Genomic DNA, 13,422 nt, shown 5'->3' with positions numbered 1-13,422 from the left:
TTGGGAGGGTGAGAATTAGGTGTTGTTTAGCCCTATTCATTTTAGCATTTTAACATGCTTTCACTTTTTGTATTCTATGGACTAGTAACTATGCTGTTTACTTTGTTGCTTATAATATGTTTGCTTGTATTAGCTAAGATACTGAGTTTGAGAACACTGCATTAGTAAATAAAAATTTCAAATGTGCACGCGTCCTCTTTTACTCCTTGTTCTGGATTGAACTGATTGTATAACGAAAGAGTGTTCATGTGTTCCACGTTACCTGAGGTATTCTAAGTCCATGTTCTGGTTTGTCTAAGCTTTGGGAGTTTATAATGACCAATGAGACACTGGAGCTAGTATGGTAGGGGATTTTGGGTACTAAGTTGAGTTTTGGCACACCCCAACTCACTGAGGTTCCAAGTCTCTATGCACAGTTCTGTAGGAGAACGGAATCCCTACGACAATGTCATCAGGCATGCTCTTAAAGTTCTTGAAGTTGATGGAATGTAAATGAAGGTAACTACCTTTGTTTGAAGACAGAATTAAGATTCCACATCAGAGTCCTGCAATAATTCTGGAATGAGCGTGTAAAGTTCCAAAAGAATACAAGGAAACTCAAAGCTGCCAGTCAATTGCGTGTAGAACAATCTGCTTGGAAGCTAAATGCGTATAAAACTATGGAATGCGCTCTGGTTGCTAGGCGCATGTGAACTGAAGACAAAATGTGACGCGCTAACAATGAAGCGTTTAAATGAGGCATGAAAGTTTAAACAGCACGTGAAAGCTGGAAGGAGGCTCGCGCTGAGTCACGCGTGAAACTTGAAAGGAGACTCGCGCTGGCTCGACGTTCAGTTGGCAGTTGAATAGTTAAAATAGACTTAGCGCTGTCAAAACATGGAGAACACCTCAAAACTGAAGCGCAGAAGATAACACGCTATTAAAATAGTAAAGTGTTGGGGAAAAAAATGAATCTGTAAAACAGACCTAATCCGAAGACAAACTGCCAGTGAGCGGAATCTTACGCTGTGTGTCCGATGCAAGAATGTATCTTGTTAGTATCAGTGGAACAGCTTGTCGGAAGCACAGGAAGGAATTTCACAAAGACGTCTGAAAGCACTTGAGGCATTGATCCTTCTTGGCGGCTCTGAAAGCACTTGAAATTACGATCCTTCTAGATGGCTTCCCAACGTTGGCTGTATAGAAGTACACAAGAAGCGAAGTAGGGATACCGGTTTCTTCGTTACCCCACTCCTGGTACCAAAGGATTGCTGTGAGACTGATGCTCTTAATTTAAATAAGAGTTTAATGAGTATGAAGTAGTAACGGTAGTAAAGGAGAGTAGAAGAATGAATCAAGAGATTCTAGAATAAGGAGTAAGAAGAATAAGGATAGAAATAGAAGAAAGAGACAAGAGCAGATAAGAACAGAACATTACACTTCTGTAAGAACATGGGTCTTGACATCCATGGTGGGGATCTGAAGGTCAAGGACTTTGGCTACCCTACGCATTACTTGGTATAAGAAGCACTTTTCTCAGTGGCAGGGTCAGTGGGTGAGAGGACCAGGGAGTGAATCAAAGGAGTGATCATGGCCACTCATCTCCTGAAGGCCATCATATCAATTCTCCTTGCGATAAGGTTCACAAATCTAATCACACGCATTATAATCATGGTCCTAATATGTTCCGAACATGGAATGCACGGCCTAGGTCCATCTTGGTGGACGCAAATCTAGTGGAGGAAGCAGGCCTCTACAGCAGGAGAATGCAGCCTCAGTAGATGCTTCAAGTCTGCATCAGAGAGGACAATAGTGGCCATGTCTTCTGGTACTGATGAAGTGCCAACTTGCATGAGTACACCTAGTAGAATGCCAGTTTCCTAAGAGCCATCCAACCTAGTAACCTTGGTAGGCCCCAACAAATTATCATGAACCTAAACAATCAGGAGATATATATATATATATATATATATATATATATATATATATATATATATATATATATATATATATATATATATATATATATATATATATATATTTTTTTTTTTCGGAGGGGAGATTGAACTGTCTTATCTTCCCCGACCCTGTGGACACTGAATGCTGGATGGCAGGAACGTTTGGGGACCAGAGGAAGTTTTCTTTGATCTAAAGTCACGGGAAATAGACTGTCAGCACATCGCAAACTGCCTGAATTTTGCCTAACCACATGGAAATGTCCCCGTGCAACACTTACCAGAGAAGGGGATTCTGGGACTCGTGGTCAGTACCCGCGGCGAGTGGTGAGCACATGACTAATTGGGGGCAGGGCGAACTCTGACCAATAAGGGCCAGCAGGACATTTAAGTAGCGAGTGATGCAGTCGCCTGAACATTGCTAGGCATCTGAGGAAGGCCGCCAGGCCGAAATGCATAATGCCGCAGATTAATTAAAAAGAGAGCTTCCACTGTCTCCCCTGTGTGGCCCCTGCTTCTTTGTCAAAGGAGAAGGTTCGGTGATATATATATATATATATATATATTTTTTATTTTTTTTATTATTTTTTTTTTTTTTTACCCAATGCCCTGTTGGGGTCTAACCTGTGTAACCAATTCTCCTCCTCTGAAGTAAGGGGATAAAATGAAGACCAATAAATTACCTGCAAAGTAATAAATATGATATTCAGAAGCAACCTTTGCCAGAAAGAAGGCTCTCAAAAGTACCTTCTCCTTTGATAAAGTCGTAAAAGGTGGAAAAGCAAATCAGGCCTGTATTTCTCCAACCCTCTTAACAGAAGTGATCACAAGTAGGAAGATGGTCTTTCTTTCAAGATAAATGATGAGAGTGCAAGGATACAGAGGCTGTAAAGGCAGACAAAAAGGCAGGACAAAATTAAGATTCCAACATGGAACAAAAGAAAATGGAGGATGTTTACTGTGGAATCCACAAAGAAAAGGATGTACAAGATGGATATAAATAACCCCTATCAGGTGAAAATCAACACACCGAAGCATCTGCTACATCATTCTTCACTGTACAGATATTCAGACCTACATCCGCGAAAGAGGCATGTAAAAAGCTGAGGGTGTGGTAAATCCACCTTAAAAATATCTCCCTCTGCCTCTCTTTAATATAATAGGAGGGTTTAGCAGAGAGAATTTACTTCAAGAACCTCCTCCACCAAATAATAAATAAATGTAATATGAAGATTTAAATTATCTGTGAAGAATGTCCCCACCTCCCTGTCTTCCAATTCTGCTTCCCTTTACAGAAAGACCTTTTGTTTCAAAGACCAGGTTGAAGGTGATCTGCAGGGCCAATCATAAGCCACCAAGATTAACAAGCTCAACAGAACCACATTTTCCGAATTACCTTTGGCACAAGAGGTACTGGAGGAAAACATGGCAACTTAAAACAACGTTCGCCAGAGAGCTAACGGCATTCAGCAAAACAGGTGGCATATCTAATTTCTGCAAGTCACAAATAAATCTATGACTGGGTACACCCTGTTTCAAAACACTAGTAGAAGAACCTCCACGTAAAATCCCATTAGTGCTCAACTAATAACATCCTGTTCAAATAAGTTGGCATCACACAATCCTTTCCTTTAATTGCTAACAGATCACTATTTGACATCACCCCAAGCCCACATTTTCATTGCTTTGCAGCACAGAAGGAAAGACCATACAGCTCCTGCTTGTTTAAGGTTTAAGTATCATTACAGATTGTACCCTCTTCCCAAGAATGGAAGAATTAAAGACAGAGAGCGAACCTGATCCCTTTCAAGGACAGAAGACAGATATGCAACTTCCTCCTCTGAAGACATCCACAAAGCAATGAAAGGCTTACCCAAGATAAGTTCCCCAACCCTGAAGGGAAGCTGCTCATTAGGGTCAGCTGAGATCAAGGCAACCAAAATAGTTCCGCCTCAAACAGTTAGTCTGTTTCATCCACCACTGCAAACAAGCATCCAGGACAATATTTTCATTCAAACTGCCATAATACTGACTCCTCTGCAACCTATGGCACCAGTGATGTGTGCCCACATTCAAAGTGGAGTCTGAGGCACCAAAAAGGTAGAAGATGCCATCCGACCCAATGACCTAGCTCTATCTTGCTGATTGAGAGGAACACCTTATAGACTATATTACCGTGAAAGCAAGACTGACAAGCCTATGGAAAAAAGTCTTCATGAGCAAAGTACCCAACAACGTTCCCATCAACTGAGCATAGTGAGATGCAACTAAAAGGGATCTTTTTGTAATTCATTGAAAACACTCAAACCGTTCAAAGAGGGGTGGGGGGCTGTATCTAAAAAGGGTTTCTAGAAGGATATTTTGTGAACTGTGCAAGTGATCCAAATTATGTTAACACAATGCCTGACATCAAAGATATGCCACACTACAGCAAGAACTTTCGTAACAACCACAAAGGCCAAACCCAATCATAAGGAAAAGATGTAAACTGAAAAGATTGATCTCCTAAAGTAAAATCTCAAGAGTATCATGTGATCATGAAAAATCATAATAGGAAAATAATTTGCAGATCCAACTAGAATAACCAGCCATGGTGCAGGGCTAACAGAATATGAAGAAGAGTAACCATCTTGAACTTTTGATCTCTGAAGAATTTGTACACAAACCTCCAGTTTAAACTGGGTTTTAAACCCCAACCTTTCTACGGAATGATAAAATTAGCAAGAACAACAACATTGCACCCTCTCAGAATAAAGAATAGTTCACGGTTAAAATGTAATATACCTTTCTTCAAGGGGTGTGTCTGTGTGGTGTGAAAGTGGGTGAAGGGATGTTGAGAGATAGTTGAAGGATTTGAAATGGAAGGAAGAGAATACCTGGTGGCAATGATCTGCAAGACATTTTGGTTTGATGATGGTGTGAGTTTATCTGCTGCCAGTAACAGAAAATTCCAGACAACCAACCCCACACTGAAGTCATGTGACACTGCAAAGCCTGAAAGTCAGAGAGACTTAGCAGGTACAATATAAGAAAATGACGTCACATTATGCTCTCAACTTTTTCCCAAACCTGTCCTCTGACAGGGAAAGACAGTAGCTCTGGCAGCTACTGCAACATGTGCTGCATTTGATTTCTGTCAAACCAATGCCCATAGCCACCGAACTTCACAAGCAGCAATCTCTTTTTTTGATTAGCTGGTAAGAATAAGCCCAATGCTCCAGCTGTGGCCTCACTTTGCTTGACTCTTTACAAAGATGTACTAGCCTTCTATCCAAACAATCAATACCAATTAAATGGCACTTTGACTGAACATTTCACAAGAATCCGGCTGTGTATGCTCATGAATGCCTCCACAAAATGACTGCCAATCCCATACCACAATGAAGAATACAAAAAACGATGTATTGAATGCTTGAATTTATCTTAGCCACTAGGATTTTTCCCAAAATGACATTCAGATTAGACCCAGTCACATGTATATCAGCCTTGGTCCAGCCCGAACTGCCAATCCAGGTTCTCTCTGAATCAGAAAACAAGCAAAACCAGTTTTGTTCTCTTTGGGCCTCTTCAGTAGAGTGCAGTATGGTTCCAGTAGCACAGGTCATAGGTCGGGGCAGGCCCGTCACACTTACGGCGTCACAATGAAGAATACAAAAGAGTGTCGGTTGGAATGCTTGAATTTCTCATGGATCAACATTTTGTATTATGTGTCATGGAACATTAGAAGCGGGATATAAGCAAATTTGTAATTAAAATATATTTTTTATTTACAAATTAGAGCCGGTCAGTCTTGTTGGTTTAATATATACCTCACTCCCATATGCATGAAAGCCATATTCATCTATTATGTCAAAGCACACTGACCACAGCAAAAATGAGGACAGCCATTTCAAGTAATGGGTAGGAGTCGAAACAGAATCACCTAATGTTTGCGGATAAATAGGTGGTGTATTACTTTCAATATCGAAATAGGTTAACTACGTTATGCAGGTATTTGATGCCACCATAAGATATACTGGGAAAATATACTTGGGGACATTAAGTATTGCAAAGTCAAATGTAGTTAAATAAAATGTGCTTATGATTAAAAACTACGGACACAGAATAACAAATTGTGAATCAATGTAGTACAATCAGTTGAATGTCTGAAGAAAAGCGGGTTTATGGTGTAACGGCCAATTAAAATATTAAAGATCTTCTGCCCGGTATGGACCATATTATTATACGGTCTTCTTTAGTAGTTTCTCTATTGCTTGATGCTGTGCATATTAATTAAGTTTCAATAGATGTCAAATGCCCAGCAATGAAGGATTTGTCTGTTCAGAAATTTCAGAGATTAACTTTCCCGCTTTATTCCGATAAAGATGGTGATCTGTCAAAGTAGACGTACTACTATGGTTCATATCAACCTCTCCATCCCCTTTCACTAAAACCAGAAAGTATCATTTAAAACATACAATAGTTTATTCTGTAAGCTCCTGATCTGCATCTAATTTGGGTCTGCATGGTTGGAATGTTGATAGTGATAAGTATAAAATAGAAATGTACCACTGGAAGCAATAGCAAATCCACAAAGTGAAAGAACTAACATGTACATTAGCACTAACAAAGACGGTGGATAAGGCAGGCTCTTCAAATCTCCTATACATTCCTCGGTGGCACCAAAAAGGGACTTATGAAGAGATACTATGGATACAGGAAGGCTACTTTCGAATACATAAAAAAATCCATAAAATTCTCGATCTTTGCTGGCACTGCGTTCACCCTCAATAAGAAAAATAAAGAAAATTAAAAAAAATAATTAAACGTTTTCTCCCCATACACAGTAGTAACATTAATCATATTTAACAATCATTCCGCTGCTTGAAAAACTGCACATACGTTGAAAGTGTGATGACTTTTGCACATGGCAGCCTGGGGAACAGCATCCTGTGGACCACCCTACAAAAAAGAGATGGTTTTGATCTTAATCAGTACTGGCCAGTAAACAAACAAAGCAAATACAGAAGTGAAGCATGTATGGTAGGAATTTTGTTAATAACGTTACCAAGATAAGCTACTTCAGCAAGATGAGCTACTCTTATATCGAGTAAAATCAAGTAAGTTAGAAGCAGAAGAAGCAAGCAGATGTGCCACCACTTTGAAAGGAAATAAACAAGAAGAAAAATTCCCCCAGAAAAGACAACATATTCCAGAAGCTGCTTTAAAAAAAAGAGAACTCTTAAATGAAAGGTGGTTCTGAAAAGATTTCAAACCCAGTGAAGCTTGCTGTGCTCCTCAAAGTTAAACTTTATAAGATACGAAATTCATTTGTACAGAGCTATAACCCAGTGGTAATTAAGCTCTCCTGAAGTGTCTGTTTCCAACAAGGTATTCAGTGCCCTTAAGGGACACAGTTGGTTCATGTCTCTTAGAATGAACTAGTTGCACTGGAGTACTGAAAACGTCTGACCACATGCATTCACTCTGAAATATTTGAGCAGACTAGCAGGTACCTCCAGCCTGATCTTAAAACGCTGGAGGACACCAGGTTGAAAAATCTCTAGTTCAGCTACACTGAGATGTTCCCATCCAGAGGTTTGTGAGGAGTCAATGAACTTGAATTCTTGCAGCTGTCACCCAATAGAGTTTCGGCAAAAGGGTGTAACTTGAGATCTCATAGGGGTTGAATACTCTAGTAGCCGCCTGAATGGAATCATCTAAAAAAAAAAAGCTAAAATGCTTGTGGTTTTATTATTACCTTTATTTATGGAAGAAGAATAAACATTGTGCCTCTTCACTCTTCATGGCTACACAAACAGTAGTGATTTACTTCCAATTATGCGTGCACTTACTAAATTTGTTTCCATAATAAGTTATTCTATTGAATACCCAATAACCTGGTGACTCAAATTTTCATTTTCAAGACCACGATGGATGTGCGGATTACATACCTTGCTTATTTTTGGCTCAGATCAGCTCACTTAAGTACCAAAACGTAGTTTGAAAAGCAAGAAAGGTGGTAAGTTGTATTAATCTATACCTCAGGACTACTTGCTTGTTAACCATGAAATGTTACAAACTGGGTAAAGGCTGGGCACGTAGAAACTGCGGAACTGAGGATGTGGAAGGAAAGGCCAACAAAAGCAAGCCACATCTCAGCCATGGTTCAACACTGGGGATATTTGAACAGTGGAAAGGAACACGTTCCATAACGCAGGAGAAAGTTGCATGTAAGAGTAGGACCAGCAGTTGGCCTAATGAGAACATGCAGCAATAAGACACTGAGTGAAAGACCTGGGAAAGGAAGCAGGTAGTAACCAGTCACTGAAAGGTAGGCTGGAACCTGTGTACTTAATTGTAGGCTGTATAAAGAAATTCAAATGTATTGAGTATCCCCTAGGGAAACTATAGAAAGAGATATACAAATGGAGAAAAACATTACAAGGATGAAGTAAAGTGATATGCTATGGTGCCACTAAGTAAGGCTCAGATAAAACTCAGGTTTTCAAATTAGGGTGAATAGCCAAAGCTTGGAAGACCCAGGGATAGAGATTAACGGTAAAAAGAGAATCAAACAAAAGACAGATTACAAGAATAAGGGAGGGAGCAAGACAGGGCCGTAGCAGGTAGAGAAGAAAAGAACAATAGCAAGTGTTTAGAGCACCTACACTCAAAGCACCATTAGACCTTGCAGGATCAGCAGCAGATAGGCAGAGAAATTGATAAACAGCTCGCACCAAGTAAAATTTAAGCTAGTTTGTCCAAAACAAATTAAGTACCTCAACGTAACTGCCATTGTTTTACACTATACCCCTCTAGTCTACTCCTTTTAGTACCATGTCCACTCTTTAAAGACTTGGGACATATATATATACACACCAACATAGAACCTGCCAAATTATTCAGCATTAAAAAGTGCTATCATTAACGGACCAGCTGTAGTACATTCATAAGACACACTGCTGTAATGTGCATAAGAGAGCATATCACACATTGGCGATATGTTGTATCCACACTAGTTGTGCAGATCACGGCGAACTTCCATGCTTCAGATGCAAATTCAGCTTCTTGCAGGAAAACAGAAAAGCCTAAATATATAGATACACACATTCAGACGCACAGACATTTTCAGATCAACAATTAAATCACTATCAGGCTAGTTACATTTTTATTCTACAAAGTGTCCTTTCCACCATCTTCCCACAGTGACATGGCTGTGGGTAGCAATTGTCACTCCATATGTGTAGATAAGGCTCTTTCAAAACAATAAAACACCAGCTTTTAAGATACAGAAATATAGATTCGCCAATATTTGAGAAAAACTGTAATTGAGGGAAAAAAGCAAACATAGGGCCCATTTGCCTAAAACAAACTGCAATTTCATTTATGTAAGAGCATTCAAATACGGCATTCCAAAATACAAATACATTTTGACAAAAATATTGTGCAAATTGGACACACTATTTTTAAGATATCAATTTCTCTCACCGGTATGTAAAATAGTTATAAATATTAAAAATTCTTGAAGTATAAACATACGCAATTACATTATGTACTTCGCATGAACCTCGATTCATGGGCAATGTGTCATTACCGCTGCACCTTAAGCGGTAGGATTCTACATACCTGTCCTTCCAACATGTCTCTTGGCTGTCCCAAACGATCCTGTTCGGAACTGTTTGTGCGTTTAATGGAAAGACTGTGTGATTTACGCTTCTGCTTGGTTTGGCGTGCAGCTGCCCAACTTCCACTTTCAGTGGGCATTACTTCTTGAAAATGTCTTTCCCAACAGTCCTAAGATAAACTTGAATGGGAAAATCAGAATAAGTGACTGCAGTCTACAAAAGATGTGCAATTTATTCAAATCAGGCCAGTAATCCTCACAAAAACAACCATGCTGGACGTTGGAAAACTCCAGTACAGCCATCTCTCACTAGACTAAAGTCTCCTATATTTTATGGTAAGCACAACTCAGAAGTGAAGCTAGCATACAAAAAGTATAATCTAATACTGAATAATATCTGTAGGAACAGTGCAGTCAATATTTTTACTGTGATATAGCTTTCTATTTCCCTTTTTGCTTTTCACTTTTTTCTTTGCATTTAGTTATTTTTCATTCACATCTTTATTCTGTATCACAGATTTTTTTTATAGCCCACCATTCCTAATTTGCATGAACTCTTAATCCATCAGGGATTTGTGTGCAGGCTAGACTTCTAGTTATGGTTTATTCAAATGGAGGGATCTCAATCGAGGGAGCGGGGGGGGGGGGGGGGGGGAGACAGGTTTTGCATATGGTTTAATAAAGACCCGCGAGAGTGTGATGACCAAGTCTTGTGTTTGAGTTACAGAGTTACCGTAAGCGTTTTCCAGTCTCTGAGACATATATGTCTGTTCTGTCACTATGGTCTCTGTCCCAGTGATGAGTCATTCAGAGTGTGTGAGGCATGAGTCCTTGCAGGTCAGGTTGTACATTGTGAGACGTGGGTTTCGACTCATCACAACTGTAGTATAAAGGTGTGCGAAATAACATTTTTTCACAAATCTTTCCAAATTCTGTGAAATGTTCACACTTTTAGACTAAAATGTGGTTTTTAGCATTCCATATGACTTTTTCCCAAGTAAGCATGTTCTTTCCATAATGAAAGGCTTGAAAAATACCACAAATAACCTGCAACGTCAGTACAAGTTTACCTTGTGCACAAATAAAAGGTACAGTGCAAGTGCCTCAGATCCACAATGCACACCAGGTGTAATGATTGAATTAACTAATTAACTCATGATTTAATATGCATAATTAATTAAAATCATTGCATACAATGGCAATTTCATAAAATGTTCATAGATTATAAAACATTGCGCACTAAACCAAGATTCCAAAAGAGAAATATTAAAAGTTAAAAGTGACATGCAAAAGTTAAAATGTACTTACAATAAAGTGCGGGAATTGTTCAGTTAACCTAGGATGTTGCAGACTCCTTGAGGTTTTAGTCAGCTCGTTAGAAATTGTGAAATAGCAATTCATGATCGTGTTTGTAGAATTAAAGCAGGCGATGAGAACCTATCTAACAAGCTTGAATGCACCGTTGATAAAAAAAGGGCACTCATAAGAGGGTTCTCCTTTCCCTTAGAAGTTTAGAGAAAATACACAATAAGTGAACAATGTCCTCCATATCCGACCTAGATAGCAGACAGGAGTTTGAGTCTTCGTTCCCAAGGCAAGGTGTGGGAAAGAGCGGGAAGATGGCAAAAACAAAACCTCATACATTTTTTAGGTCGAGCATTCAAGACCTTCAGCATATATACACTTTAGTATATATACTTGAGCATATACTTGAGTATATACTTATATGTGTATGTACTTTGTGGGCTCTGGAGATCAGCCCTATGATTTGTCTGCTTCCGCTTAGAGACTTTTTTCTATTCAACTGCCTCTATTATTATTATTATTATTTAACTCTCTTGATAGGAAACTATCAGCAGAAGTCAGTAAAATACCAGAATCACTTTAGCTTTCTCTAGATTTCAGTCCATAGAAATGATCTTCCACGAACACCTGTAGACAAGAATATTTTTTTCAAATCTTGTATTTTTAGTGATATGACCACCGAAGGCCCTGCTTTTATATTAAAAACAGAGCTTTGGACTATAGCATTTCCCTCTGAAAAGCAATATTTCTCAACATGGGTTCCCATACCTGGTGTGTCACGCAGTTTGGTGCTTACTTTCCCTCCATGTTAAAGAACAGTAGAAGTTTCAGCACTCAGGCTAATGTGCTGCATAGCTAAATACATATAAGGTCCCGAAGGTGAGACCGATTACATTGCAATGCTTGTTCTTTAAGTGCAGCGACCATCAAGCCTCCAGATAGTACTGTGGTTTCAGGGGTTTGTAATCATTTACTATCATTCAGCCATGAGATCCATTTGCTATAGTGGCCTTATCCTCAACTGATGAGTGTCACTTCATAGAAAAATTGATTGATTTTCTGAAAACCTCATAAAAACTGTGAGCTTCCAAAGTGGTTATAGGCTCAAAACATCGCTGGCAGAGTCTAAGTATAGCCTTGCTAGAGCATCTTAAATTCTCAATATTTTGTTATATAAAGGTTTATTTAAAGAGTTATCTGTTGACATATTCAGTTTCTGTCAGGTCTTGATATATACCTTTTTCCTGGCAATTGATGGTTTTATCTGTCCCAACTACATCCGGATCCGAGCATGGGAGGCAGTGGCAGAAAGCTTGAAAAGGAGTTTATAGCTTTTTGAGACAACTGTCTCTAAAATAGCTACATCTCGGAGACAGAGAGCTTTCTTGCTGTATGTTGGGGTTGAAGTAGTTTTGAAGCAATGACCTTTAATAGTGTTTCTAAGCTGGGCCCTCCAATTGATCTCACTGCCCCTTCTGTTTTAGCTCCTCTTGTGTAGACGAAAGGAGCCTTTGTCGGGGAATAGGACGCCAAGTTATTTATACTACTTTAAATGCTCCAATTGTTGGTTGTGTAAAAAACGATACAGATTATTCTGTTTTTTCCCACCATGACTGTTTTTTTTATTATTATCATACAGACAATTATTGAGTAGCTAGATAATTTATAAATGTGGCCCTGAAGGCCAACTTTGGTGTGGCTTAGGACTAGGACATCATCCGCGTATTGCAGATTCTTTTCCACCAATGATAGGCCTATGTGAACTCTCAAATCTGTGGTTTATCATGAACAGCATGGGAAAGGATCTCACTGATGCAAGTGTTCTAGGTGACATTATTTGAAGTTGAAACATGATAGTATGGATGGATGGTGGTGTGATGCTCCCCTACAGACTGTGCTCCGGCCCATATACTAAGGGAACTGTTCTCCGCCTGTCCTGATTCCCCTTTATCTCTGCTTAATGCATCCATTTCTCAAGGTACAGTTCCATCTTCATTTAAATCTGCTGTAGTCATCCCCATCCAAAAAAACCTGGTTCCGACCCTTCTCTCCCTATTAATTTTAGACCCATTTCCCTCCTCCCTTACCTCAGTAAGATTATAGAGAGTCACATTACTTCATGCCTGTCGACCTATATAGAGGAAAATCACCTTCTAGCTTCCCATCAAGCTGGCTTTCGCCCGGCCCATTCGACTGAATCGGTGGTTATCTCTGTTCTTGATGAGCTGAAGAGAAAGGCGGATTCTAACTCTCCCCAGGCCTTGGTGCTTCTCGATCTGTCCGCTGCCTTTGACACGGACGACCATTCCATCCTTCTCGACCGTGTCAGGGCAGCGGGCATCCAAGGCACCGCCTTCTCCTGGCTCTCCTCATTCCTCCAGGGCAGGACGCAGGCAGTTCGTCTCTCTGGTTTCTGCTCCCCCCCGGCCATTACCCTGTGGGGTCCCCCAGGGTTCCTCTCTTTCCCCTCTTCTTTTTAATCTTTATATCTATCCCCTTATCATTTCTCTGCTTAGCATGGAGGTCTCTGTGTACAACTACGCAGATGACCTTCAGCTAGTTGTTGATCTTTCCCCT

At 39.7% G+C, this 13,422-nt stretch overlaps 1 protein-coding gene across 4 annotated transcripts in view; it reads right to left on the bottom strand.

Annotated features, from left to right (window-relative positions):
• Positions 1–13,422, bottom strand: part of WDR37 (WD repeat domain 37) — a 537,887-nt gene that overhangs the window by 506,353 nt on the left and 18,112 nt on the right. For 2 of the 4 annotated variants that reach the window (XM_078663302.1, XM_078663301.1), the window contains exons 2-3: positions 9,543–9,720; positions 6,816–6,875 (exon numbers count right to left, since the gene is read on the bottom strand). In XM_078663302.1, the coding sequence (XP_078519428.1) occupies positions 6,816–6,875; positions 9,543–9,680 (198 nt within the window). In that variant the 5' untranslated portion in view covers positions 9,681–9,720. The remainder of the gene's footprint in view (positions 1–6,815; positions 6,876–9,542; positions 9,721–13,422) is intronic. The other 2 variants (XM_078663303.1, XM_078663304.1) reach the window with 1 other exon arrangement.

Source organism: Lissotriton helveticus, chromosome 10 (genome assembly GCF_964261635.1).
Source record: "Lissotriton helveticus chromosome 10, aLisHel1.1, whole genome shotgun sequence".
Classification (NCBI taxonomy): Eukaryota; Metazoa; Chordata; class Amphibia; order Caudata; family Salamandridae; genus Lissotriton; species Lissotriton helveticus.
The sequence above is the reverse complement of the archived record's forward strand: the minus strand, read 5'-3'. Positions and strand labels throughout refer to the sequence as shown.